Source organism: Lagenorhynchus albirostris, chromosome 11, assembly GCF_949774975.1.
Source record: "Lagenorhynchus albirostris chromosome 11, mLagAlb1.1, whole genome shotgun sequence".
Lineage (NCBI taxonomy): Eukaryota > Metazoa > Chordata > Mammalia > Artiodactyla > Delphinidae > Lagenorhynchus > Lagenorhynchus albirostris.
The window spans coordinates 47,674,472-47,700,340 of record NC_083105.1 but is presented as its reverse complement, the minus strand read 5'-3'; the positions used below and the strand labels follow the sequence as shown (position 1 = coordinate 47,700,340).

Below are 25,869 nucleotides of genomic sequence, written 5' to 3'. Positions count from 1 at the left end.
TACTCAATACATGTTAGATGTTTTGTTTTGTTTTGTTTTTTTCCATCTTGCATTGAAACATAAGATGGAGTTTATTTCCCCAAATAATTTCCTTTAAGGAAAGGAAGTGACAAGTGACATTGGTTTTATTGAAAATTTAAAGTTGTAGCAGTTGAAAGCTGGAAGAGACCAAAAACTCATTAAGAGTTTAAAAAAAAAAAAATCTATGTTCTCTCTAAGGGTATGTAGCTTCTAATTTCCAAAACTCTTATCAAGGGATAAAATTATATCCTCAGGTGCTTTTGTGCTATTTAAAAATTGAAGGCTGACTGGCAGTAATTGTACTTAATTTGCACTGAGCATTTTCTCTTGTTTATCCTGAGTTTACCCTTAAAAAATAAATGGAAACAGTAAAAATCTTGGATATGTTTTGATGGTTAATGAGGGGGAAATATCTTGCAGTGGACAACAGATGAAGACTTAACTGAAGCAGTTCATTCTTTGGGCGTAAATGATATTTTGGAGATAAAATTTTTTGAAAATCGGGCAAATGGCCAGTCAAAGGGGTAAGAATTTTGTTTTAATTCTTTCTTTTCCCTAGTGGAAGTTAGTAGCTAGTGATTACAATTTTGGGGGTAACTTTCCTTGAAGTTAATGCTAACTACACATGTGTAGGATGTTTTATTTCTACATTGTCAGGAGGTTCTTGGACAAAGATTCATACTCATTTCATGTATCCTGTGATCTACCTCACTAAAACTAGTGGAGCTGGGAGTGTAGATAGATTAGGTCTCTTTTCCAGTTTTCCTGAATTTTCTCCATCTATGGTTGAAATGATTTTTGAAATGACAGTTTGAAGAAGCATTGCTATCCCTGTAATTAAGGGATAGTGGAAGATGGGCAACTGAAGAATAATGTAACATGGATGTTTTGCTTTATTTTTTTAAACTATTAAACTACACAAATGAGGTAGGATCATTACGGGATCATTATAAAATACAGATGTCGAAACGTAAGAAAATAAAAAGCCACAATCTCATCATCCATAGATGATCGCTCTTGACATTTTAGTGAACATACTTTCAGGTTTTTAAATTTTTACTGCAAAAACAATAGAATTACAACTCAGGTTTTATAATGTATTTGATACACGGAGTAAAACAAATATTTAACACTTAAACATACATCTTCCCTAGTGTATTAAGTTCTTTCCATCATACCTTGTATGCTACTGTAATTTATTTTACCATTCTAATTTTTGGTTATTTGGGTTTCCAGTTTTTGCCTATTATAAATAATGTTGTGGCAGGCTTCATTTTATATAAATCTTTAGGTTCAGATTTTTGACTTTTTAAAAGATAATTTGCTAGATGCAGAATAATAAAGAAAAAATATGCTTAATGTACTTACTTTATATTGTTTAATATGCCAGTTTTCAGTAACTAGGAATATTTTCAAAATGCGTACAGAGTCTGACTGCTTTTCATGAACTTCACTTCTACTACCTGATCCGAGCCACTGTTCTCTCTTACTTGAATTTCTGTAATAGCCTCTTACGTGGTGTTCCTGCCTTCACTCTGATTCTCTACAGTCTGTATACATGACACATAGCAGAAGTTGAAAAAAAGTGACATCAATATTTGCCTGCTCAGAATCTTCTAATGGTTATCTATTTTATTCAGAGTAAAACCCAGAATCTTCACTGTGGCCTACAAGGCACTAAGACCAGTTTCCCCACTACCTCTCTGACCTCATCTCCTACTACTCTTTGCCTTCCTATGCTGCTTCAGCCACATTAGTCTCTGATGTTCCTCAAACACATTGCTACTTAAGACCTTTACACTGTTTCTTCTTTTTGGTTTATTTTTTCCCAAAATGTCAACATTTGGGATCTTTCACTTCATTCAGGATTTTGCTTGAGTTCCCTTCCCTGGCCACCCTATGCAAGACCTTCTGCCCCCATCACTGTTTCCTTTTTTTAGTTTTTCTTATGATGTATTTTACTCGTTTATTGTCTTGTCTCCTACTAGGTTTAGATTGTAACCTCCGTAAGAGCTTGGCTCACTGTTGTATCCCTAACCCTAGAATGGTGCCTGGGATATAGGAGGTGGTGCTCAATAAATGTTTGTTAAATTAGTGACTTAATTAAATTGTTTCTAAATGTTGTGACCCAAGATAATCTTGAATCAGACAGCAGACTTTTTTGACCAAGGATCTAGTTTTTTTTGTGTGTGTGTGTGGTACGCGGGCCTCTCACTGTGTGGCCTCTCCCGTTCCGGAGTACAGGCTCCGGATGCGCAGGCTCAGCGGCCATGGCCCACAGGCCCAGCTGCTCCGCGGCATGTGGGATCTTCCCAGACCGGGGCACAAACCCGTGTCCCCTGCATCGGCTCAACCACTGCACCACCAGGAACCCCAAGGATCTAGTTTTTTTTTTTTTTTTTTTTTTTTTTTTGCAGTACGCAGACCTCTCACTGTTGTGGCCTATCCCGTTGCATAGCACAGGCTCAGCAGCCATGGCTCACGGGCCCAGCCACTCCGCAACATATGGGATCTTCCCGGACCGGGGCACGAACCCATGTCCCCTGCATCTGCAGGCGGACTCTCAACCACTGTGCCACCAGGGAAGCCCCAAGGATCTAGTTTTTTAAAAAATATTTATTTATTAATTTTGGCTGTGCTGGGTCTTAGTTGTGACATGTGGAATCTTCGTTGCAGCATGCAGACTCAGTTGCAGTAGGCAGGCTTCTTAGTTGCGACATGGAGGCTTCTTAGTTGCGGCGTGCGTGTGGGATCTAGTTCCCCCACTAGGGATCGAACCTGGGTCCCCTGCATTGGGAGCACGGAGTCTTATTCAGTGGGCCACCGGGGAAGTCCCAAAGGACAATTTTGAATACCAGGGAGAAAAGGCTCCTAAGAGTTCTTCTGAGAATAATTTAGAATATTGTATAACTGTGAGTTGACGCTCATTCATTTTTTTTTTTCTATTTTAACTTTATTTTTCCTAGTGAGATATAATTCACATACTATAAAATTCATCATTATAGAGTCTTCAAATCAGTGGGTTTTAGTTTATTTATAAAGTTATACAACCATTACCACTGTCTAATTCCAGAATATTTAATCACCCCCAAAGGAAATCCCATATGCATTAGCAATCTGTCTCTGGATTTGCCTATTCTGAAATGGTATCATAAAGAATGTGGTCCCATGTGACTAGCGTCTTACACTTAGCATAATGTTTTCAGGGTTCATCATGTTGTAGCATGTGTCAGTACTTAATTTCTTTTTATAGCTAAATAATATTCCACCATGTGGATACACCACATTTTAAAAATCCCATCCATCATTTGGTGGACATTTGGGTTGTTTCCATTTTTGCTATTATGAATAAGACCCCTATGAATATTCATATACCAGTTTTTGCATGAGCATATATTTTCTTTTTTTTTTTTAAGGAAATTGTTTCTTTCATCTAAATAGGTTACACTGTTATTATATCTTCTACCACTGCTACTACTTGATTAAATAGCTTGAATTTGGGGCTGTTTTATAAAATGTTAATTTTGAAAAATAATTTTGTATTTTTAAACACTAGATAGATTATCATAAGCAAAGTGAGCTACTCATACTTTGAGAAGCACATGGAGATGGGATCTGACTGTGGAAACTGTGTACTAAGCATCCCATTTCTTCTTCATTCTAAGGTGCAAATTCTCTGGGAGCCAACAATAGGTTAAATTGCACTATTAACTTTTTTTGTCTTGTTTGGGGGGAGGTTTATTATTGGTCCAATACATTATACCTGATTTATATATGTTAATTGTGTAAACAGGGAACTCTGTAATAATACTGGTAAATAATAACATCAGCATAGCATGTGAAAAAAAGATAGGTTACACTGTAGTCCCCATATGATTTGGCACTGTTCCAGAACCACCCTTTCATATAGACAGACAAATATTTAGTGAAAGAAGTTAAATTTATAAATATTTATAGTTTCCTTTTTTTCTTATAAATTATGCCCCTGTGAATATTCATGTACCAATTTATGTGAACATGTATTTGCAATTCTGTTAGGTACACGTATACACGAGGAGATTTATTTTTCTGCCATGAGGCTTGCAGGATCTCAGTTCTCCAACCAGCGATTGAACCTGGGCCACGGCAATGAAAGCGCCAAGTCCTAACCACTAGACAGACCACCAGGGAACTCCCAGGAGAGAAGATTTATTGGATTGTATTTTTAACTCTGTATTTAACCTTTTAAGGAGCTGCTGGGATGTTTGTCAAAGTGGCTGCACTACTTTACATTTTCCATCAGTGTATGTGGGTTCTAGTTTTCTGCACATCCTCACCAGCACTTGTTAATTGTCTTTTTGGTTAGTGAATGTGAAATGGTATCATTGTGGTTTTAATTTACATTTCCCTGTTGGCTAATGGTATTGAGCATCTTTTCATGGTGACATTATTCATAATAATGAAAAAAGTGGAAACAACCCAAATGTCTGTCAATTTTTGGGAAATGTGGTATATCCATATAATGAAATATTATTCAGCCATGAAAAGGAATTAAGCACTGACACATGCTACAACATGCATAAACCTTGAAAACATTACGCTTAGTGGAAAAAGCCAATCACAAAAGACCACATACTGTATAATTCCATTTATATGAAGTGTCCAGAATAGGCAAATCTGTAGGGACAGAATGTGGATTAGTGATTCATTAGGGTTGGAGGATGGGAAGAAATGGAGTGACAGCTAACAGTTACGGGGAGTTTTTTGAGTGATGAAAATTGTTTTTAAAATTGATTGTGGTGATGTTTGTAAAATTCTGAATATGCTAAAAAAAATAAACCACTGAATTCTATACACTTAAAGTGAGTAGGTAGTATGATGTGTTGTTATAAAAAAAAAGTTAAAGATCAAAGTGTGAGCTTTGTATATTTCTAAGAAATATTTTCCGTTTTCTTAGGTAAAATTAAATTCAGACCATTTCCTTTTTAATAAGAGTAATAACAGTTAATCCCTCCTCACTTTCTACCCACACCCCTTTAAACTTCTTTTAGGTTTGCCCTTGTTGGTGTTGGATCTGAAGCATCCTCAAAAAAGTTAATGGATCTGTTGCCTAAAAGAGAACTTCATGGTCAGAATCCTGTTGTAACTCCATGCAATAAACAGTTCCTGAGTCAATTTGAAATGCAGTCCAGGAAAAGTAAGCAACCCCTCAAAGGCTTTTATTAAAAGTTGTACATTTTAACTAATCTTGCTAGCATTTGTTAGATGTTATATTGGAGAAGTCATCTTAATATTTATAGTTAGTATTTAGTTCATTGGAGAATCCATTTTAGAAAGTCCATGCTTTGAATTTGATATAAATTACCGATTATGACTGGTCCCGTGTACTGGGAACCTACTCCCGTTTTTCTCTAGATGTCACAGACCCAGCATTATACAACAGTGTGCAAGTTCTGTAGCCCTGTCATTCCCATCGTAAAAAAAGGAAGAAACTACATTCTAATCCTTAGATTGAAGGAAAGTTATGTGGGTGTCTGTTATGGTGGAGGAGGAACCATTGATAATCAGAAAGTATTGTTGATTTTCTGCTTAGCACCAAGACCTTTCACTGCTTAGTAAAGTGACTATAGAGAAGATTTGCCATTATACACTTAAAAATGTTATCACTTAAAGAGATAAATGGATGATCAGGCAATTAACAGAAATTCAAGTGGTTGTTTCAATGTTCTAGCACTTAACACTCAACTGACGAATGTTACAAAATTTAAATGATTTATACTTACTGACATTTAGATTTCTGTTGGAGAATTTTGGTCTTGGCCGCTGCAGAGTACTGGTTTTTTGAAAGTAACTCATGTTTGCTTATTGGAAATACATTTAAGCCTGGATCTTTTGAGGCTTCAAAAGAGCTTAAATAGATATGAATGTTTTCCTAAACTGGTACTTCTCATGTAGTTTGGACAGGCCCAAGGCATCTGCAAGTTAGTATATAGTGTAAATGAACTTTGAAATAGAGTTGTTTCTAATATCTAACAGTGGTTATGTATCAGCTATTTTAATAAATGCTATTTATGAGTATTTGGATATTTGCAGCTACACAGTCAGGACAAATGTCTGGGGAAGGTAAAGCTGGTCCTCCGGGAGGCAGTTCACGTGCAGCCTTTCCACAAGGTGGTAGAGGACGGGCCCGTTTTCCAGGGGCTGTTCCTGGTGGGGACAGATTTCCTGGGCCAGCAGGACCAGGAGGGCCACCTCCACCTTTTCCAGGTAAAATTTTTCTTAAATTACCATGGATAAAATGTGTCTACCTAATACCTCTTTTCCTTTTCTCTCTTTTTCAAGTAATGCATTATTAATGTGACTTACTCTCCTTGTTATGCTATTTTTGGAATCCAGGAAATTTGATCAAGCATCTTGTTAAAGGAACTCGGCCTTTGTTCCTGGAAACTAGGATTCCATGGCATATGGGGCACAGCATAGAGGAAATACCCATTTTTGGCCTAAAAGGTCTTTATTTTTCTCCAAACTTGCTTGACTTATATATAGAATATTTACATCCGTCTTATTTTCTTACCTCTTAAAAAATCCTTTCAAGACCATTTTTCCTTGTTTCACTTTCTAGCTTGGCATCAGAGTAGACTATAAGGTGGGTGATTTCACTGTAAGAAGTGTGTGTACGCTGAAAGATGGAAACTATCTCTAAGCAATGTAATCTATTAAAGTTTTTGTTTCAGTAGTTTTTCTTAAGCATAAATTGAGCTAGCTAAATGTGTAAGGATAAACTTCACCTTTGTAATTGTTAGTGTAGCATTTACCATATGGGTTGCATTTAAAGAGAATGAGTCTTGGTCTATGAGTTACGCTTTAAAAGTATAATTTTGGCGTGAAGACAAACTGCCTTATTGAAGTGTTTTTTTTTCTCTCTCTCTCTCTCTCTCTCTCTCTCTCTCCCCTTTATTCTATAGCTGGACAGACTCCACCACGTCCACCCTTAGGTCCTCCAGGCCCACCCGGTCCACCAGGTCCTCCACCTCCTGGTCAGGTTCTGCCTCCTCCTTTAGCTGGGCCTCCTAATCGAGGAGATCGCCCTCCACCACCAGTTCTTTTTCCTGGACAACCTTTTGGGCAGCCTCCATTGGGTCCGCTTCCTCCTGGGCCTCCACCTCCAGTTCCAGGCTACGGCCCCCCTCCTGGTCCACCACCTCCACAACAGGGACCACCTCCACCTCCAGGCCCCTTTCCACCTCGCCCACCTGGCCCTCTTGGGCCACCCCTTACACTCGCTCCTCCTCCGCATCTTCCTGGACCACCTCCAGGTGCCCCACCACCAGCTCCACATGTGAACCCCGCTTTCTTTCCTCCACCAACTAACAGCGGCATGCCTACATCAGATAGCCGGGGTCCACCACCAACGGATCCATATGGCCGGCCTCCACCATATGATAGGGGTGACTATGGGCCTCCTGGAAGGTAAGTTAGTATGTATCTATAAAAGTAGACTTGGTGTATTTGATCTGCAAAAGGTATTTTTCTCTGTCAGTGAAGTTTTAAAAAAATCATGACCTTTTCTCCAGGTACATAATTTTTTGTATTGTTTTCTCTTAGAAGAAGCAGTGTGATATGGTGAAAAACATACTGAACGGGGTTGGGAATAATCCAGCTCTGCCACTTATACAGCCATGTGATTTTAGGGCAAGTCACTTTGTTTTCATCATTTTTAAGTTAAAAGAGGTTAATAAAGATAATTTAAGCGAGCAAATGGGATCCTTAAGCTTTTTTCAAGGTTTTAAAGTCAATCTCATTTACCATTGATGACATTACATAGAATGCTAAAGTTTCTTCATTGGTTTAGGAATTAGGTCAGTTTATTAGATAGGTACTGTTGATTATCTCATGCTTATCAGGAGTCCTGAGTAGCAGAATTACTAACTTTTAATTAAAATGGGAACATTAAATAATTTACAAGCATATTTGGGTAGACAAAGACTTGTAAAATACAGACTTTATGGAAATTAAAATGGTTAATGGCAATCCTTAGAAAAAAGCTGCATGGAAGTCACGGTGGAACTAAGTGATCCCTAAGCCCCCTTTCAAAATACTTTTAAAGCTATCCATACTCAAATCATAATCTAGAGATTAATCTCTAAGAACTACTTGAATTTGCCCCGTTCAGTTTCTTTTGAGTTTATCATTTGATTTTATATTCTTTAACTATCACTGTTGAATGACTTTGTATTTTGTTTTGTCTGACAGTGTTCTGCAGGGATGGATTTGAGCATCTGCCTAATTCCATACAGTTGCACAGGGCCAGGGAAATAAATTTGATGTTGTAAACAAAGTCTCCTGACAGTTATTTACCATAGAGCTTGTGTCTTTATGTGACTGCCAAAATTGCTTCGTTTTCTTTTGAAAAACGTTATAACTAGGAAGGTAGCACAACTTTTCTCCTGTTCAGCTTAATTTCAGTGAGCAACTACCTATTAAGTGTCCACTCGGTGTATAGGGGTGGGTTAGGTGGTTTGGTTTGACAGTTTAAAATTTGAATCTCATGTCTTTTTTCTAACATAATAGAATTTCTACAGTGTCAGTTTTTCTTAAAATACATTTGTGTATATATTTTTAGTTATTATTGAGTAATTTTTAATTGAAAATTGGAGAAAACTGATTATCTTGCGTGGGTTTTTTTTTTTTTAGGGGATCAGATGGGTATGAGTCACAGAAATTAATTGAAATCATACATGGATTTTGAACAACTTGTGATTTGGTTGGGCTGTTTATAAAGTTTTGGGAATAACAATAATACCTTATAAACATGAAGAAGGTTATATTAGCTGTTTCCTCATTTCATTAGAATGAACTGCTACTGCTTACCTCAGTTCAACATCCTACCTAATAACTAATAACTAAGATGGCAAAAAGTTTACCTTTTCCTATACTGCACATGCAGTCACAATTTTTAAAGTTGTCCAGCAGCTTTAGAAAATCTTGGGATTTTACTGTTTTTTTCCAACAAATATTTACAGGTACTGAGTGCCTTTTATTTGCCAGATATCCTTCTAGGGATTCAGTGGCAAACAAGATAAGTCTAAAGTCTTCTCCCTCCTGAAATTTTATTAGTCTAACAGACATTTATTATCCTTCTCTTATGAATTGGGCCTTGGCACCTAGAGGATCCAAATATAAATGAAACCAAATTCCATCCCTTGATAGTGTAGGGTTGTATTTTTTGCAGTCAGGATTTTTTGTTTAGATATACATATGTGTCGGGACATCAGAACAATTTATTATATCTGTTTTTGTATGACTGAAAAAATAGTATATTATACTTATGTAAGTACATAATTTCTGGCCTCCAGAAAGATGAGGTTTCTAAGTTGCTACTTTATTTCAGCTGAAAGATAAGGGAATTTTGCTTAGACCTTCTCTTCGTAGGAAAAAGATCACATTTCAATCTGAAAAAGTAACTATTAGCTCTAAGGCACTTGTCAAAAGCAATTATTTGAATTGCTTTACACTATTGTGACTAATTTAGAAAATCTTTTGAGTATGATTTAAGGTTTATTTCGATTTTACAGGGAAATGGATACTGCAAGAACACCATTGAGTGAAGCTGAGTTTGAAGAAATCATGAATAGAAATAGGGCAATCTCAAGCAGTGCTATTTCAAGAGCTGTGTCTGATGCCAGTGCTGGTTTGTATATTTCTTTCTGTATTAACATTTCTTATTTATGTTATTAGGAATGACCTAAAAAGTACAGTCTTGAAGATGAGTCATCTACATGTAGTAGTTATTTTTATATTTACAAATCATTACCTATACTTTATTTAAAAGGCATTGAAGGGAACTGTATGTCACAGTGTAGTGGAAAAACTCCTAATTTAAAAATTTTAGGTGTAAATTTAAATATTAGCCCTGACATTTAATGGCTCAGGGACCTTAAGGCAGCTCATTTATTCTCATATTTACTAAATGATTATGTGTTTCACACAGCTATAATAGTAACAAGTGGTGTTAACTTCATGTACATTAAAGCCTTTCAGAATGGTGAAACTCTGAGAAAAGTTAAGACATCTTCTGTAGTGATTTTAAAGTGCATTCCTTTTGTAAAATGGTTGCCCCAAATGGTTTGGTGGTATTTTGAAAACAAAATTTATTTGACTTCGGCCCCTCTCCTTCCACTCACAGGTGATTATGGGAGTGCTATTGAGACATTGGTAACTGCAATTTCTTTAATTAAACAATCCAAAGTATCTGCTGATGATCGTTGCAAAGTTCTTATTAGCTCTTTGCAAGATTGCCTTCATGGAATTGAATCCAAGTCTTATGGTTCTGGATCAAGGTAAAACTTTCCTGTCTCATGTCTGTTTAAAACTGCTGCTTTGCAAATAGAAAAAATACTGTGTTTGGGACTTTATAGGACTTTGATTTTACTTATTACTGTTTACTTAGCAGCTAGTGTGATCTTGTTATTGTTTTTGTTTAAACCCTAAATCAAATGTTAGATGTTTGCTTGCTTAAAACCCTTCAGTGGCTTCCAGTTATTCTTAGAATAAGACTGTAAATATTGAAGTGCTGTGTGATATAGTTCTACCTGTCTTTTCAGCCTCACTGTGTACCTCTCCTCTGGCTCACTGTTCTCTCGCCACATTGGTCTCCCTTTTCTTCTTGACACATCAAGCACTTGCCCACCTCACTGTTTTGTTTTGGGTTTGTTTTTTGCGGTACGCGGGCCTCTCACTGTTGTGGCCTCTCCCGTTGTGGAGCACAGGCTGCGGACGCGCAGGCTCAGTGGCCATGGCTCACAGGCCCAGCCGCTCCGCGGCATGTGGGATCTTCCCGGACTGGGGCACAAACCCATGTCCCCTGTATCGGCAGGCAGACTCAACCACTGCGCCACCAGGGAAGCCGCACCTCACCGTTTTTGTACTTGGTATTTATGCCCACCTTGCTGTTTTTGTACTTCGTATTTCTTCTGCTGGGAGTCCCTTTTCCCTGGCTCTAATAGCTGGCTCCTTATCCTTCATGCCTCAACTCAATCTAACTTGCTAAGAGGGGTCTTCTCTCAGGTTATTCTGTCATGTTCATTCTGTTTATTTTTCATAATACTTACTACAGTCTATTCTTACTTGTTACTAATGCACATTTTTTTTCACTAGAACACATCGAAAGATGGAAAGGACCTTACCTGTCTTGTTCGCTACAATATTTGTAATGATGAAACAGTGCTTGGTTCAGATTGGGTGCTAAATAAATATTTCTTGAACAAAGGAGTTAATAATCTATTTCTTAGTATTTTTATTTTGATTAGGCAGTTCCTTTTTTTGGCATTACTGCTAACCTTGAAATTTTACATATTTTCAAAAGGTAGATCTTTAACCTTGACATGATACTTTCAGGTCTTTAGTGTACTTTATCTAGTGGTAGAGTTGTCTTCATTAAGTTAGGAAAAGAGAGCTTGTCTTTGTCATAGTCCACAACTTTATGATTATTACCTTTTTGACCCAGTATAAAGATGTTTGGACCTGAACACATTTGTTACAGCTGAAGACCGTATCTTATATAGTCTTCTTTTAACTATTTAAGTCCAGAATAATAACTTCTACTTTAATCACAGGCTTAGCACTTAATAATGTTTGCTAAGTTGAGCTGTCTGGTGCAGAAATACAAAATAGAGATTAAACTAATAGCCAGTTGTTATTTCCTTGTTGTGAATTTCAGAATTTAGAATAGTAGGATTTCTAAGATACATACTCTGGTTAAAGTACCTGTTTTTTGTTGTTGTTTTTAAAGGCAGTTCATGAAACATTTCTCCTTATTAAATAAAAATGAGAATAGTATCTCAGTCTTTTCTGGTGGTCATGTTTACTAAGTTTCTTCTCTGCTTCCCACCATGCCCCTCAGCACCACCACCCCCCAAGCATACCTACGAATATATTTCATTAGGAAGTTTCTTAGTGGGGTAACACTCATGATGAACCATATTTTGGCTAGTTTTAAATGTAAAATTGATATTTACATATAGGTTTAGGTAACATGTATTAATGGGTGGTAGTTTTATGTATTTAAGTCTCATTATATATTGAGTGATTTCATGAATTTTGTGTCTAAAAAACTACCTTCTGTATGTTCTTTAGCTTGAAACACAAGTCCTTTGAAATTTTCTCTCCTTTACCTTTCTGCTTTTCATTCAGTAAATACTACATGTCTGTTTTAGGCTGCTAGTTATAATAGATGTAATAGATGATATGGTGTATTGCCATGGTGTGTCTGGTTCCCAATTTTTATTTATTTGGCTGCGCCGGGCCTTAGTTGCGGCACATGCGATTTTTAGTTGTGGCATTCGGGATCTAGTTCCCTGACCAGGGATCAAACCCAGGACCCCCCTGCATTGGGAGCGAGGAGTCTTAACCGTTGGACCACCAGGGAAGTCCCGGGTGAATGTTTTTAAAAATGGGGTTTCTAGTTCATGCTTGTACGTGAGTAAATCATTATTGGCAGTTCAGGATATTTTAGTTTAAATTAGATTTATAAGTTATTTTTTGCCGTAGGTATTTTTAAACACCAAAATATTGAATATCTTTTTAAGCTATCTAATTATGGAGAGCATTAATCCAGTAATTTCTTTTAGAAGACGTGAACGATCAAGAGAAAGGGATCATAGTAGATCACGAGAAAAGAGTCGGCGTCATAAATCCCGCAGTAGAGATCGTCATGATGATTATTACAGAGAGAGAAGCAGAGAACGAGAGAGACACCGGGACCGGGACCGGGACCGCGATCGAGAGCGCGACCGAGAGCGCGAGTATCGTCATCGTTAGAAGGTGGGTATTCCTTGTTCCTGTTGTATTTAACATATGTATTATTAATAGTAATTATAACTCCGAGGCTATTGTTTATGCAGTATATACCCACATTTTACATGGTTCAACTACTTGTTCTGAATTTAATCTTCTGGAAACATCTGAGATAAATGACAGGTGAGTAATAACAGGTAAACATTTTGACCTCTTATCCTTAAATATTGTGTTGCTTGCTTGAGCTACAGCTTTTAGGTTTCAGGTTGTTAATGGTCCTAAGAAATAATCAAGAGGACTCATTGTCTACTTCTAAAAATCTAAAAATTGGAATTCTCTTAATCACATACATAGTTTTCATGTGATTTAAAATATAAAATATAGGGAGTTAATTCATACTATATATAGTATGCTTGGACTTCAAAAAATAAAGTTTCTTTCCTTGAACTAACTTTATTTATCCCTAAAAATTTTAAAGAAAATTTGACAGTATAATAGTTTATAATACAGGAAGAATATAGGAGGGTGGTTTCTCAGCATTGAGAAAAACTTTTTTTTCTTTTTTTTTTTTTTTTTTTTTAGAAAAGACACTTTTCCTGCCATCTGGGTTTTGTTTTTAAAAGAAAAGAAACAGTATTCTTTAATTTGCAAAGAAGATAAGAAAGTTACTCAATTAAAATGGATTCAGGGTATTCCATATAGAGAATTTTAAATTGTATCAAATCATACATCCCAGGTTAGAATAACCTTGAAATAATTTTCTTTGATGTTTCATTCATAAACCATAATCATTGTGTCTTTTTTTTCTGTATTTTAAAACTATTGTGTACATTTTTCATAAAGCGGGAAGAGTTGTCTGTTTATACTTCATTTTCACGTGTAATTTTATTTTTATATTTGTGAACAGCGTTTATTCATGTGAAAAGTGGGGAGAGGGCACTATAAGGCTTGTGCATGTGACACAAAGGTTATTCTGTAAACAGATTTTTTTTTTCTTCATATGTTGGTGGCATATCCAAAATAAATTAGGCTAAAACAAACCCCTTATTGGTAATTACTCTTTACATGATTATTTTCCATAAAATAAAATTGGGAAATATTGAAAATTCAATTATGGTAATTGTTAGTATTTAAATTGTTATGGGCAAAATCAAAGGATTGTATGTAATTCTGTGACAAAATAACAGTTTCTTTAGATATATTTTAGCAAACGAGATCCTTTTTAAGTAATATTACTTAGAAAATAAGCATGTAAGTCTTATTTTTATGGTACACAAATAACCTATTACATTATACAGTTTTAAGGGCTTTTTGAAGTAAAAAGGCAAGTTTTAATACTTTTCCATGCATTTTGAATATATATCAAAACCTTAATTTTAAAATAGTTCTCCATGTACTGTATTATAGAACTTAACATAAATAATTCTCAAAACATTATTTTAATATGAGGCAAAACTTTTTATTTTTAAAACTAAGCTTATTGAAATTGATACTGTTTTTGGATGTAAGAACTGAATGTTGTATCATGTAAGACTAAATACTAAATTTTAAAGATGTAGCCCTCTGCCTCTCCCACTCCCGCCCACCCCACCCCCCAGTTATAGATCTGATCCCATCTTATGAAAAAATTCTCAGTGCCCATCAGTGCTTAAGGTGAATTGTGGCCAACTTAGGGAAATGTTTAACGTATATCAGCCATTTCATTTAAAGTAAGGTACAGGTCCTTCAATTTATATTTTTATTTAGACTTTGTCAGTTATCAACAAGCTTCTAGTTACTGAAGTCATGATAATGGAACTTGCATACAGTTTCAGTCATCTCCAAGATTGGATATGCCCATCAAGGGCATTCTGAGCCAGTTTATACCCAAAGTTAATTAACAAGTCTTCTTAATGGTTTTAGCATAGTTAAGTAAACTCCTTCTGAAAGGTCCATTGTTAATTTTAAATACTTTGAATTAACATTACATTCCGGTAATGGGTACACCTAACTATATCATGGTTTGAGTTTCATTACGTTCAGACATTAACTATGAATTCCTAACTTGCAAACTATTGTTGACATTTTTTCTTAATCACTGATGTGTACCATACCAAAATTCCCATGTTTTGTTTGTGCATTAATCAGAATTGAGTTGTAATATTGTTATGTGCCTTCATCCAAGCAAAATTTTACATAAGCATTTCCAGTGCAAAAAATTCTGTTATCCTGGAATATTGTACCTTTGCTATACCAAACAGTATTTATTGTGAACATAGATGTGAATAAATGGGTAGGGACTGGGATTAAATATATCTGAGTGAAAAACTTTTTTGAGCAAATAAAAAATATCTGCACATTTAATCACCATCATAATGAGGTCTATTGACCTTTTTTAGAAGTTTTAAAATATGAGTCCTTTTGAACTTTCATGTAAATCTTAAATGGACTGAATGGAATAAGAGTAACTTGGAAGCTAAAGTGAATGTCAGTAGTAAGTCTGTATGCAAATAAAACAATAATGTAATCTATTATTAAAGTGATGATGAATGGCTAAAAGGGCAAGTTCTTAATTTAACTGGAAACTTAAATGATGTTGGCAAGCTGTTAATGTCTGTCCCATCTTAATTTTTTTGTGTGTTTGAACTGTTGGTAATGTTAATTGCATTCTCTCATTTAAAAAATGTATTAGTTTTTCTAAAAGCATTGAATATCTAAGTTCAAATATATAATATTTTAATGGGAATATCGGTATTGTAAATTTCAGCATGTAAATATATTGTGCTTCATATTCTGTAATTTCTGCCTCTATTCTCAGACCACTCTGAGCAAAACAAAAGTAGTTCAGTGTTTTAAGATTATATGCTTTTTACAGAAATAATTTTGTTTTCATAGTTGTTTTCTTTTGTGTTCCTCTTATTACTTGCTGGGAACAACCCTACTCAGCGATTTCTGTTAACAGTTCCACTTTTCTTTGTATACTGAAGAGTAATGAACTGAAATTATTTTTTTAAATACTCTATTCATGCTTTTCCTCTCTGACACATGATGTTTACATTCTCAAATCATTATCCATTCCTTTGATTAGATTTTAAGCATCATATACGGGCTATAGGTTAAGTAACTATACTTTCCTTTGCTGTATGATTACTTTTCTCCTTTCACAAATACCATGATCTTAGATTTTGTTGTCATTGCACAAGATTTAGGGTGTTTTGCATTCCTTATTCAATTTATAGCTTTGCATTAATTTGGCAGGGGGAAGCCAAAAGAATCAAAAGTTCTTGCGTAAATGTTAAGATGCTTTTATCTCCTCAAGAGTTAATGTTACTTCGAGTCTTATGTGAAAATTAAATTCTTCTAATCATCTGATGAATGATACGGGTGGTAATGAGATTTAAAAATTATTTCTGCAACTCTTAAGTCATCTGAGATCGGACTAATACTGTCCAGCCCTGTGTTTATTGTTTCCCCATATATCCTAACCGCTTCATCTGGATATGCCAGCTTTCATTATTTTCACTCTAATTTTCCTTGCTTTTAGTATTATTTGCAAAACCTGCCTGACTACACAGTTATGTTAATTAAAGTGAGAAGAGGGTAAAAAGTGATCCTAGAATGGATGTATAGTGTGTGTTTTGCTCACTGTGGTTTAAGAATATGGTTTTGTTTACAAATGATTAATGTTCCCTGTTTAAAAAATAAAAATCAGTGCCAATGTGAGTCACCTTGATCTCTCACCTTCATCTCAGTGTGAAACTTACTACCATTGTTCTAGTTTGTAAATTAGATTGTTTTGAATAAATAATGATTTGAATGAATAGTTAGCATTGTTTAAAGGAAATCTAATAACCAAAAAAGGAGTAAGGGTGTCATATATGCTGTCCAAATTTACTACTTTGCCTTGGTGGTAGCATGTTTTAACTCTCACAGTGAAATCTAAATCACACAGCAGCTTATTTTGAAATGTCCATTTTGTCAAATTTTTTGGGCAAAGCTGGGTATTCTTTAACTGTGAAGTTTATTTCTACTATTTAGTGAACTGCCTAGAGCAACAATCCTGTATATGTTTTATAGTGTAATGAAATGCGTTAGTTAAAATGAGGTAAGTACTATCTGCAGAGATGCAAAGATGAAAGTACGAAATGTTTTGGTAGTAGGGAGTTTTTTGTAAACATCTACAACAAACAGGATTTTGTAATATGTTCTAGTCAATGCAAGAAGGGATTTTGATTTTAAAGAGTTCACTTGTATTTAGATACTTCTAGTTCTTTTGCCCACTTCATCTCCTTTCCTCTCATTAAGAAAAAAGTGAATTTTATTATACTGCATTAATAAAAGTATATCTCTAAAATTATATTAGAATCCTTCTTATTCAGTGTATTAATGTGAAAACCTGTAAAAGATCCATATCTAATATATATTTGAATCTTCTACCTGAAAGGTGAATTAACTGATACCAGTAAATTTGCTTGGATAAGTTTTCTAATAGAAACACTTGTAATTTGAGTTGTTAGTATTGACTTGATCTTGCATTATCTCAAAATGCAGGTGCTTCTCTGTATTGAAATTTTAACTTAGTGCTCACTTTATATACTTCATTAAAGAGCCATAGATTCCATCTGTCTTAGTTTTTTTAACAACTGCTTACATAGATCTTCCTTCTATAACTGATAGCTAAAGCAAGAAATTGTGTGGCTTTGACATTACAGATTTGACCACATGGTATTCTGAAAACATGACCGTTGAATGTATTTGTCACTTTAAGCTTCTTTTTGATATCTGTGTTTATGTAGATTTCTACTTAGAAACTTGAGACTATAATATGGAATTGGGTTATTGGAAATGGGTTGTATTGCCTTCAAATTTGCTTTTCCTTTTTTTTTTTTTGAGATTGTAAAATTTTGTATTTCCAAATGGATAAATGTAAAGTGTTTAGAAATAGAAATAAAAGCTGTCAGATTATCCCCCAGATTTTGTCTGTATGGTGAAAATTAGAGACTTATTAATAGTAAAGATCTATCTATAAGACAAAAGATAAGTGCATTCATCCTAAAGATATGTGTTGTAATTTCACAATAGGATTCTCTACCTAAAAAATAGTAAAAATTCTCCATTAGAGTGATATAAAATTGCAGAGTATGCCATGTTTTTTGGAAGGGTTGGGTATTTTTGTTTTGCTCACTGTGACTTAATTTTTCCCTCTTATTTAAATCCCTTCCAGCATGATAAAATAACTAGGGAGATAAACATCTTTTTGCAATAAGATTTATGAATTTCCCATTAATCTATTTTTTCAGATTAGAACATATGCCTTGTCTCTCTTTAATACTTCAATACCAGTTTTTTTACGTATATTGCAAAGTAGTAAAGATAAAATGTGTGAAGCTACCTTTCTAGATTTTTTCCATGAAATAATTCCACCAAAAGCTTTATCAGCATAAGATAAAATACATGAAAGGTAACATTAGAAATGGCTTAAGTATCTATTTGAAAAATATGGGCAAATTAAAAACTATTTAAAAGTCCAGGATTATAACATCTGCTTTTTCATTTTGTAGTTGTAAAATTTAAGTTTTTACTGCTAGGCAATGTGAATGCGTATGTGTACTGATGCTCTTAAGATGCTTACACCCTAATTGAGGAGGAAAGGACATAGAAGAAGATTTATAGTTGTGACAGAATATTAATTACTCTTAATTGTAGAGCAAAAAGTATTTTTCAGTTACTTTTATGGAATACTATCACTAAACATTGTGCCCTTTTGCCTCTTACATCATATTATTGAAACACTCTCTTGGAATTTATATTTTAAATATCTGGTGTTTCAAGTGATCACTTATATCCACGTTACTTGAATGTTTCTTTTGTGAACCTCTACCTGAAGTTTGCATATTTATGTACTCCTGAAACTTTAGGTTATCTCATTTATTGGGGTTTTATTTCTTTATGTGAGTTTTCAATGAAATTTATCATTGTAGATTCCCATTTAGCTTGTTTCGGCTTAGTTTATATATTTACATTAGATATTTCAGTGTAGGTGGAATAGAGGGACAGTAATGTTATAAATTTGTATATGTCTAAAGATTTGTACGTGGATGTCATATTTATTTAAATGTGCATACTGAGCTTATATTTATAAATTTTGTAACATGGAGGACCGTTTGATTTATAACATTTGCAGAAGTTCCTGTATGTCAAATAAATACAACTAATCTGTAAAATAATTTATTGCATTTATATTCAGTTCTCATTTAATTGTTTATGAGTTATATAGAATTTATGTGGGTGAATGATAATATTTACATTAAAATCATCCAAGTGTTTTTCCATTTATTTTTGTAGTACGCATACTTTAGAAAATGACTTATAAATGTTTCCATCTTCACAGAAACAGTAGCTGCTACATTTTCATTTCTGTTTCAGTCATTAAATTTATAAGGCAATGATATTTAAGAAGAATGAAATCAGAATGTCTCAGTTTTAATCACATACATTTGGGAGCCTTTCTCCATCACAAAGGCAGCTACTGTTTCAGTTAATTCTTATTTTGTGTTAGAATACATAACAGTGAAGTAGATGCACGACTTGTGTATGTATAGTTAAGCCAGCATTTTTCTGTGTATTATGGGGAATAGCAAAATCTACATCATAAATTTTGACACATTACAGCTGAAGGAAGAGGAACACCTTCCAAGACAAAACAGTCTTCATGGGGGAAAAATGACGCTTGTCCAGCAGTTTGCTTCTTGTGATTGAACTGAACCTGTAAGGATTCATGGATAAAATGAACAGGAATAGATCTGAATAAAGCAAATCTGCATAAATGGTAACCAGTAGCTCTACTTTTATTTTTTATGTTGCTTACCTGTTTTATTTGAAGGAAACCTGTGTGATTTAAAAAGTTATAGCTTTTGCAACTTTATTACTGGTTATATACATTTGGCCATTATAATGTGCAAGCAATTGGAAAAAAACGTCAAGTAAATGCTTGTTTTATAGTAGTTTGTTCTTGTTAAAAATGTTCATACGATAATGTCTGTAAACAGCACCACTTTGATTACAATAGATGTAGTGTTGTAATAAACTGTTTAATGGGGCTGATGTGTAAAGCTGTTCAAGTTATTTGATGTTTACACCTCAGGGAAAGTCTTGTGTTCAGCAATATCTAAAGATAATGTTACTATGACATTTATACTGTCCTTTAAAAAAACATTGCAATAGCATTTTTGGATATGCATCAATCTAATCTTGCGTTCAGTGAATTAAACATACTAATTAAGTGTCTCTTGCCCTTGATTTTGATATTAGAATAGGTGATTACATGGGTATTTAATATTTCTATATTCTGCTTTTCTAGCTGTTTTTACCTAGTTAAGCTTGTGACTTTGCTGAATGGTATGTAAACTTGTAAAAACTGAAATTTCACAACATAACAACCCAGTCATTGTGTTAGGGGTCAACAAAGATTTTGTGGTTTTAACATTTTAGTAAAAACCCACACGTGATTTGCTACAGTAATGCAGCTTAATTACAACACAGGTGTACTGAAACGCTTAATTGTAAACTGCTAGCATTGAAGAAATATTTTGACAGTTCTGATTTGATGTGGCAGTTATTAGCTATTTTATATTGATAGTGCTTATGGTTTATTGTTGAAGCCATGGGCAACGTAAATATAGGCAGCCGTGCAGCAGACAAATGTGAGTAAAGAAAGCCTTAGTTTTATTTTCCAGTTACAGGAAATAGATTTCTGAAGGGTGTGATGTTTATTAACATTGGGTTGTATTCTCCTATATGTGTAATAGGAGATTATAGGTGTACCGATCTCCACAGTTTAAGGAGTTCTGTGTATTCATGCAACCTATTAATTCATGCTAAAGTTAACCTAATCAAAGATTTTTTTCAAACCTGCCTTGCATATAAGCCCACATTAAAAGCACCTGGCTAGCATGTGTTCTTAATTGTAAAATTAGCATAGGCAGAGTGTCAATTTGATTAGACATTTTTATAGAAAATTCATTCTGAATCATTACTTCAGAAATTTGAGTTAAAATCCTTAAGCAAGTTAATATGTTTTTTAATGTTTTTAAAATCTGATTATCTTTGAGAGATCTTCTGATAATACACTTCCTTTTTTTTCTTTTTTTAAACGTATAGCCAAATTTTAGGACGTTGCTTGTTTAGGCACCCTAAATATTATGTAAGTGCAACCTTAGAAGCCCTCCAGAGAACTGCAGATCTTTACTTTCATGTTGTCCACCATCATACCAGTTCTTGCAGAATTAGCTGTTTTAAATTATCCATATTATTGCCAGCTTTATTTTTAAAACATTTTGTGGTTAGAGTATTTGTGCATGGAATCATTGGTGTTTGTCAGAACTGTTTGCTCTCAGAAATGATTTTTTAAGTGTTCTATCTTGTTGAAAATGCAGTTGCCTTTTTAACATTTGAGAGTTGTATCAAAATCAGTTTTCTTGCTTTGTGTATAGATGTTGTTAGTTTTATTTCTTAGATTTTTTTTTATATTACAATGCTGTAATGTGAAGAAGTATGGACATAAATATATTACAAGGGAATTAGTTAATAGTAAGCTTAAAAGGTAAGTAAATGTCCATAAGGATACAATTTTCTCTGAACAATTTAAAAATGGGATCATAAAAATCTTAACTGTGCTTGAAATTGAAATGAAAACTGGAAATTTTGTACTAATTAAATCCTTCATTTACCTTTTCATTTTTTTTTTTTTTTTTTTTTAATCAGTGGAACCCTTTAATTGCTCATACTATATCACTCTTCTCCCTACTTGGCTGATCTCATTACGTGACTTTTGTTGCAGACAATGTGAGTGTACTAGAATTGTTTGCTGTTAGTGTATTATAAATGTTATCAGAAGGGAATAACTTTTTGATTTGACCAGTTTTTGCCAAGTCTTTCTCTATCTGATACATGAATATATAGCAATGAAGGTGAAAATGCAAGCTATGTTTTATTCTTCATATCCCTTTTTTTTTTTAATGGGCTGATGTTATTTGAAAATTTTTTTAAATGTTTAAAAACAATCCAAAGAGATAAATCTCTACATAGACACCAAAAAAAGAGTCCCAGAGATCTTTTCATTTCTTCTTAATAATAATTATAGTGGATATGAAAACAAAACTGAATTTAATTTTAAACCATAGCACTTGTTAGTGCTATGCCATCACATTCCTTTCAGCCAGTAAAGTTATGAATGAGTGATGCAGCACCTGAATGGTATTGCTTTTGAAGCAGTACTTTGAATTGAATGTGCTGCTTTTGGTTAATGGACATAGGTTTTGGAAAGGATATTCCAGTATAAATTTATAAGTATTTATTTTGTCAATTTTTATAAGCAAGATTCGGAGTAAGTTACAGTGGCTAATGATCATAGTTTAGCCCATTTACCTAGAATATTCTTAAGCAGTTAACTACAATTTGGAGTTCACAAAAAACTTATAGATTGTAGCTTAAGGTATTACTTTCAGTTAATTCTCCTGTGGAGAATATTGCTTTGTTTTCTACTAGTTTAAGGTCAGTTCTTAAAATAAACATGGAGATTTTAATGAATGTTGTATAACATTTTGTAGTGAGGGGGAAAATTTGTTGGAAGGGTAAAGACTTTCTTTCCCTTATGTATTTAAATGTGCCAATAACCTAAATACATACTGTTTTATACAATGAGATGCTACTACAAGACTTTCTGTTGGCGCGCTCTGACATTTTGGTTTTCATAACCTGAATGATCATTGCGTTTTCTGTATCTTGTAAGATGGCTTCACTTTTGTGTTTTAAGCTTCAGCTTGTTATTTTAAGAGGAAGTTTATGTTCTGTTTCTTTACTGAGAATACAGTATTGAGATCCTAGCTGTTTTACAGATAACTGCCTTTTAAATTTTATTCATTAAGTTCATTTGCATCCCATAGCCATCTGTAATATTTCCCGTAGTTGTATGTACTTTAAGTGCACGCTTACCCATTGTACACATTAGACATTTTTGTGCTAAAATATATTAAGTGGGATTTTTGTAGCAAAGTATTTTTCTGTTTTTACAGTGTGTGTGTGTGTTGTTTTTTACGTTAACCTTCAGTTTAAACACTGGTGTATTTTATTTTTAGCAACTTGACTCTTAGAAGCCTTAGACTAATTTTTTAATAAATATTCAACCAAAAATTATAAATTTATTAAGATGTGGCCTTACATATAGCATTCCTTATGTTTGTAATGTGAGATTTTTGATTTAGAGAACTCAAAAGATTCAGGATTAAAGTATCTTATTGTAAGTTGAAATAGAAAATGTGTTAAAATGTCTAAAATGTCTAGGCTTCTGGGAGGAAGTTCTTATACTCTTCTTTCTTGGTATTAGAAAGAAGCAATATGAATTTCTGTGAATATTCAAAATATTCAGGCAGTTGTATCTTGTTCAGATTGATTTAGGTTTGTCTTAACCAATTTCTTTAAAATTTCAGGTTGTTGGCATTCACTCTGAGTATGCAGCTACCATGGTTTTTGTATGGGACATATAAACACTTGGTTAGGTATAGACAGATGTTAATATTTTAAAGACTTCCTGCTATATTAATTAGCATATTGTAATGGAAGTTTTTTAAAATGTTAGGTGGAGTTTAATTGAAGTCACACAAATCTTGAAATGGTATCTGCAGATAATAAATACTACGGAGAGTTTTTCCTGTGGGAGTATCCTAAAACTCCGCCATGGGTGTAAATGTTTTACATTAATTTCATAATTGGACAGACCCTGCATTTAGTGAAACATTTCATTTTGAAGATGTGTTCTTTTTGTCTCATTGTTACTGCATAACACTTCTCAGCATTCTTTCTGTAAGTTAAATTATTTTAAAATGGTGAATTCGTGTTTATTTTTTTACTTTGAAAATTGTAGTACTCAGGTGGTATTTAATGGGAAAGGATCCTTTGGGGTAAATCATAATGTATTCTAAGGAATGCATCTATAACATTGACTTTAGCCTTAAAGAAAGGTCTATTATTCCTTCTTCCTCTTCATTCCATGGTATATTAGCAAAGTAGTTTACAGCCTTGTACAGCCTTACAAAGTTGTTTTACAATTTTTAATCGAAAGCCCTTAACAAAAAACTGTATCATATTACCAGTATACATGCATTACTGAACCATGGTTTGTAAATAATTTGACTAATACCAGAAGGCCAAAGAAAGTCTTAAAATTTTAGCTATTGACTCTATGGTGACTTCACAATAAGATTTCTGTGCAAAAGGTAAGGTGATATTTGATCAAATAAACATCTTTTTGGTGTCCCTGAGAAGTAGACTTCCATATTCGCTTCTATTAAAAAGCTTATCCCATTTTATTAAAATGTTTGTAATTGCAATTTTGTGTTTAATGTTTACTTTCTGTCTTTTCTTTCTTTAGCATTTAGGTGACTGTTCAGCAGTTTGCTATATGGCCATTGTTGGCCTTTAAACTGCACTAGTAATGAGCATGGTATTTATCTTGTATTGAAAATAAAACACAGTTTTTATAATACTTTGCAGTTTGTCTTGTTTGTTTGATTTATAATTTTTTAACCATTGTGTATGGTGTGAATAATTCATATCTAATTGCAATATGCAGTATAACAGAAATTGTACTGTTTATATTTTATCTTTAAGCCAGCCTCCTAGATACTGGTCATTTTCTTTTGTATTGGCCTTTTGATGGTCTTTAAAGCAGATGATATGTGACTAAATTAGGATGTAGAAACCTAAAAGATTTCTAGGCTGCTTTATTTTTAAGTCTAAGATTCAGAAAATGTTTGTCTAATTTTAGAGGATTATTAACCTTACTAGACTTTAATCAAGTAAAAATGTTTCTAGGTTGCAGCAAAAATATTTCATACTAGCTTTGAAGTAATAGAGTACTTTTTAAACAGTAACAAATTATGATTTCAATAAAGATTTGTGTGCCAGGTGTTAAATCAGACCCCAGATTTCTCATCTGTAGGATTCAGTCTATGTTGAAGGTAGCAATTCTGAACAGTTGAAATAACGATATAAGAAATAAATGACCATTACTAGGATCACTTTCTGCGACCCCATTAAAATTGTGCTTGAGGTTTTATTAGTTTCCCTAATATTCTTTTTTACATGTTTACATTTTAAAGAGGATTGTGTTCATTGATCCTCACTTGCATTGAGTTAATTGAGTCTCTTGAAGAGTATTTGAAGAAAAGATTATTGGGAACATCTTTTAATCAGGTGCTACACAAAACTTAATAGGAGTCAGTCAAGGCCTGATTTAGTGAAAGAGGGAGCTTTTTAATAAAGGATTTGTAAGGGAATTCCTTGGCGGTCCAATGCTTAAGACTCGGAACTTCCACTGCAGGGGCACAGGTTCGATCCCTGGGCAGGGAACTAAGATCCCTGCAAGCTATGTGGTGCGACCAAATAATAATAATAATAATAAAGGATTCATAGACAGAATTTTCCCAGTCTTCTAGTTTTAATTCCAGAAGTAAATGATATTAGAAATAGTTTCCCATGCTGTCTTGTCTTGTATCTTTGTTTCTCTTTTATATTTCACTAATAGTTCTTGAATTTTCATGTTATATCAATTCCAGTCAGTTGCTATTTTCAGTGTTAGATAAGGAATACATGTATATTTTTTACAAACCTTTCAAAAAACCTATGACTTATAGGAAAACTTGAGAAAATAGTTTACTTCCTTAAGTTACACCGAGTCCTGAAGAAGGAATAAGATTTAACTTGGGGAAAAGGGAAGGGGAATACCTTCTAGGCAAAGGGAGGTTTGCACAAAAGACCTTTTGGTATGAGGGAGCATATTAGGAAGAATACTGATTTGACTGAAGTAGGGAGTGAAGAACATGGCCTGTGTGGGACTTAAGAAACAGACAAGGACCAAGACTCTGCAGGGCTTGTAAATCACACTAAAGATTGTCCCAGGAATGATGTGGCATCACTGAAGTGTGTGTAGTGTCAAAGCATTTCTGAAAGCTTGGCTGCACGTTAAATCAGGTAAAGAATAGATGAGGTAAACCAGTGAAACTATTGCAAGAGTCTTTGACTAGAGAGAATAGTGGG

At 34.0% G+C, this 25,869-nt stretch overlaps 1 protein-coding gene across 6 annotated transcripts in view; it reads left to right on the top strand.

The window, feature by feature from the left end:
* The window catches only part of CPSF6 (cleavage and polyadenylation specific factor 6), a 33,676-nt gene extending 9,360 nt beyond the window's left edge, over window positions 1-24,316 (top strand). The window contains exons 3-11 of one of the 6 annotated variants that reach the window (XM_060165415.1): window positions 442-545; window positions 5,052-5,197; window positions 6,094-6,267; window positions 6,397-6,507; window positions 6,966-7,470; window positions 9,576-9,691; window positions 10,187-10,340; window positions 12,633-12,822; window positions 19,447-24,316. In XM_060165415.1, coding sequence (XP_060021398.1) covers window positions 442-545; window positions 5,052-5,197; window positions 6,094-6,267; window positions 6,397-6,507; window positions 6,966-7,470; window positions 9,576-9,691; window positions 10,187-10,340; window positions 12,633-12,819 — 1,497 coding nt within the window. In that variant the 3' untranslated portion in view covers window positions 12,820-12,822; window positions 19,447-24,316. Of the gene's footprint in view, window positions 1-441; window positions 546-5,051; window positions 5,198-6,093; window positions 6,268-6,396; window positions 6,508-6,965; window positions 7,471-9,575; window positions 9,692-10,186; window positions 10,341-11,157; window positions 12,823-12,902; window positions 13,018-19,446 lie in introns of those variants that run through there. The other 5 variants (XM_060165413.1, XM_060165414.1, XM_060165418.1 and 2 more) reach the window with 5 other exon arrangements.
* Window positions 24,317-25,869: the final 1,553 nt, after the last annotated feature.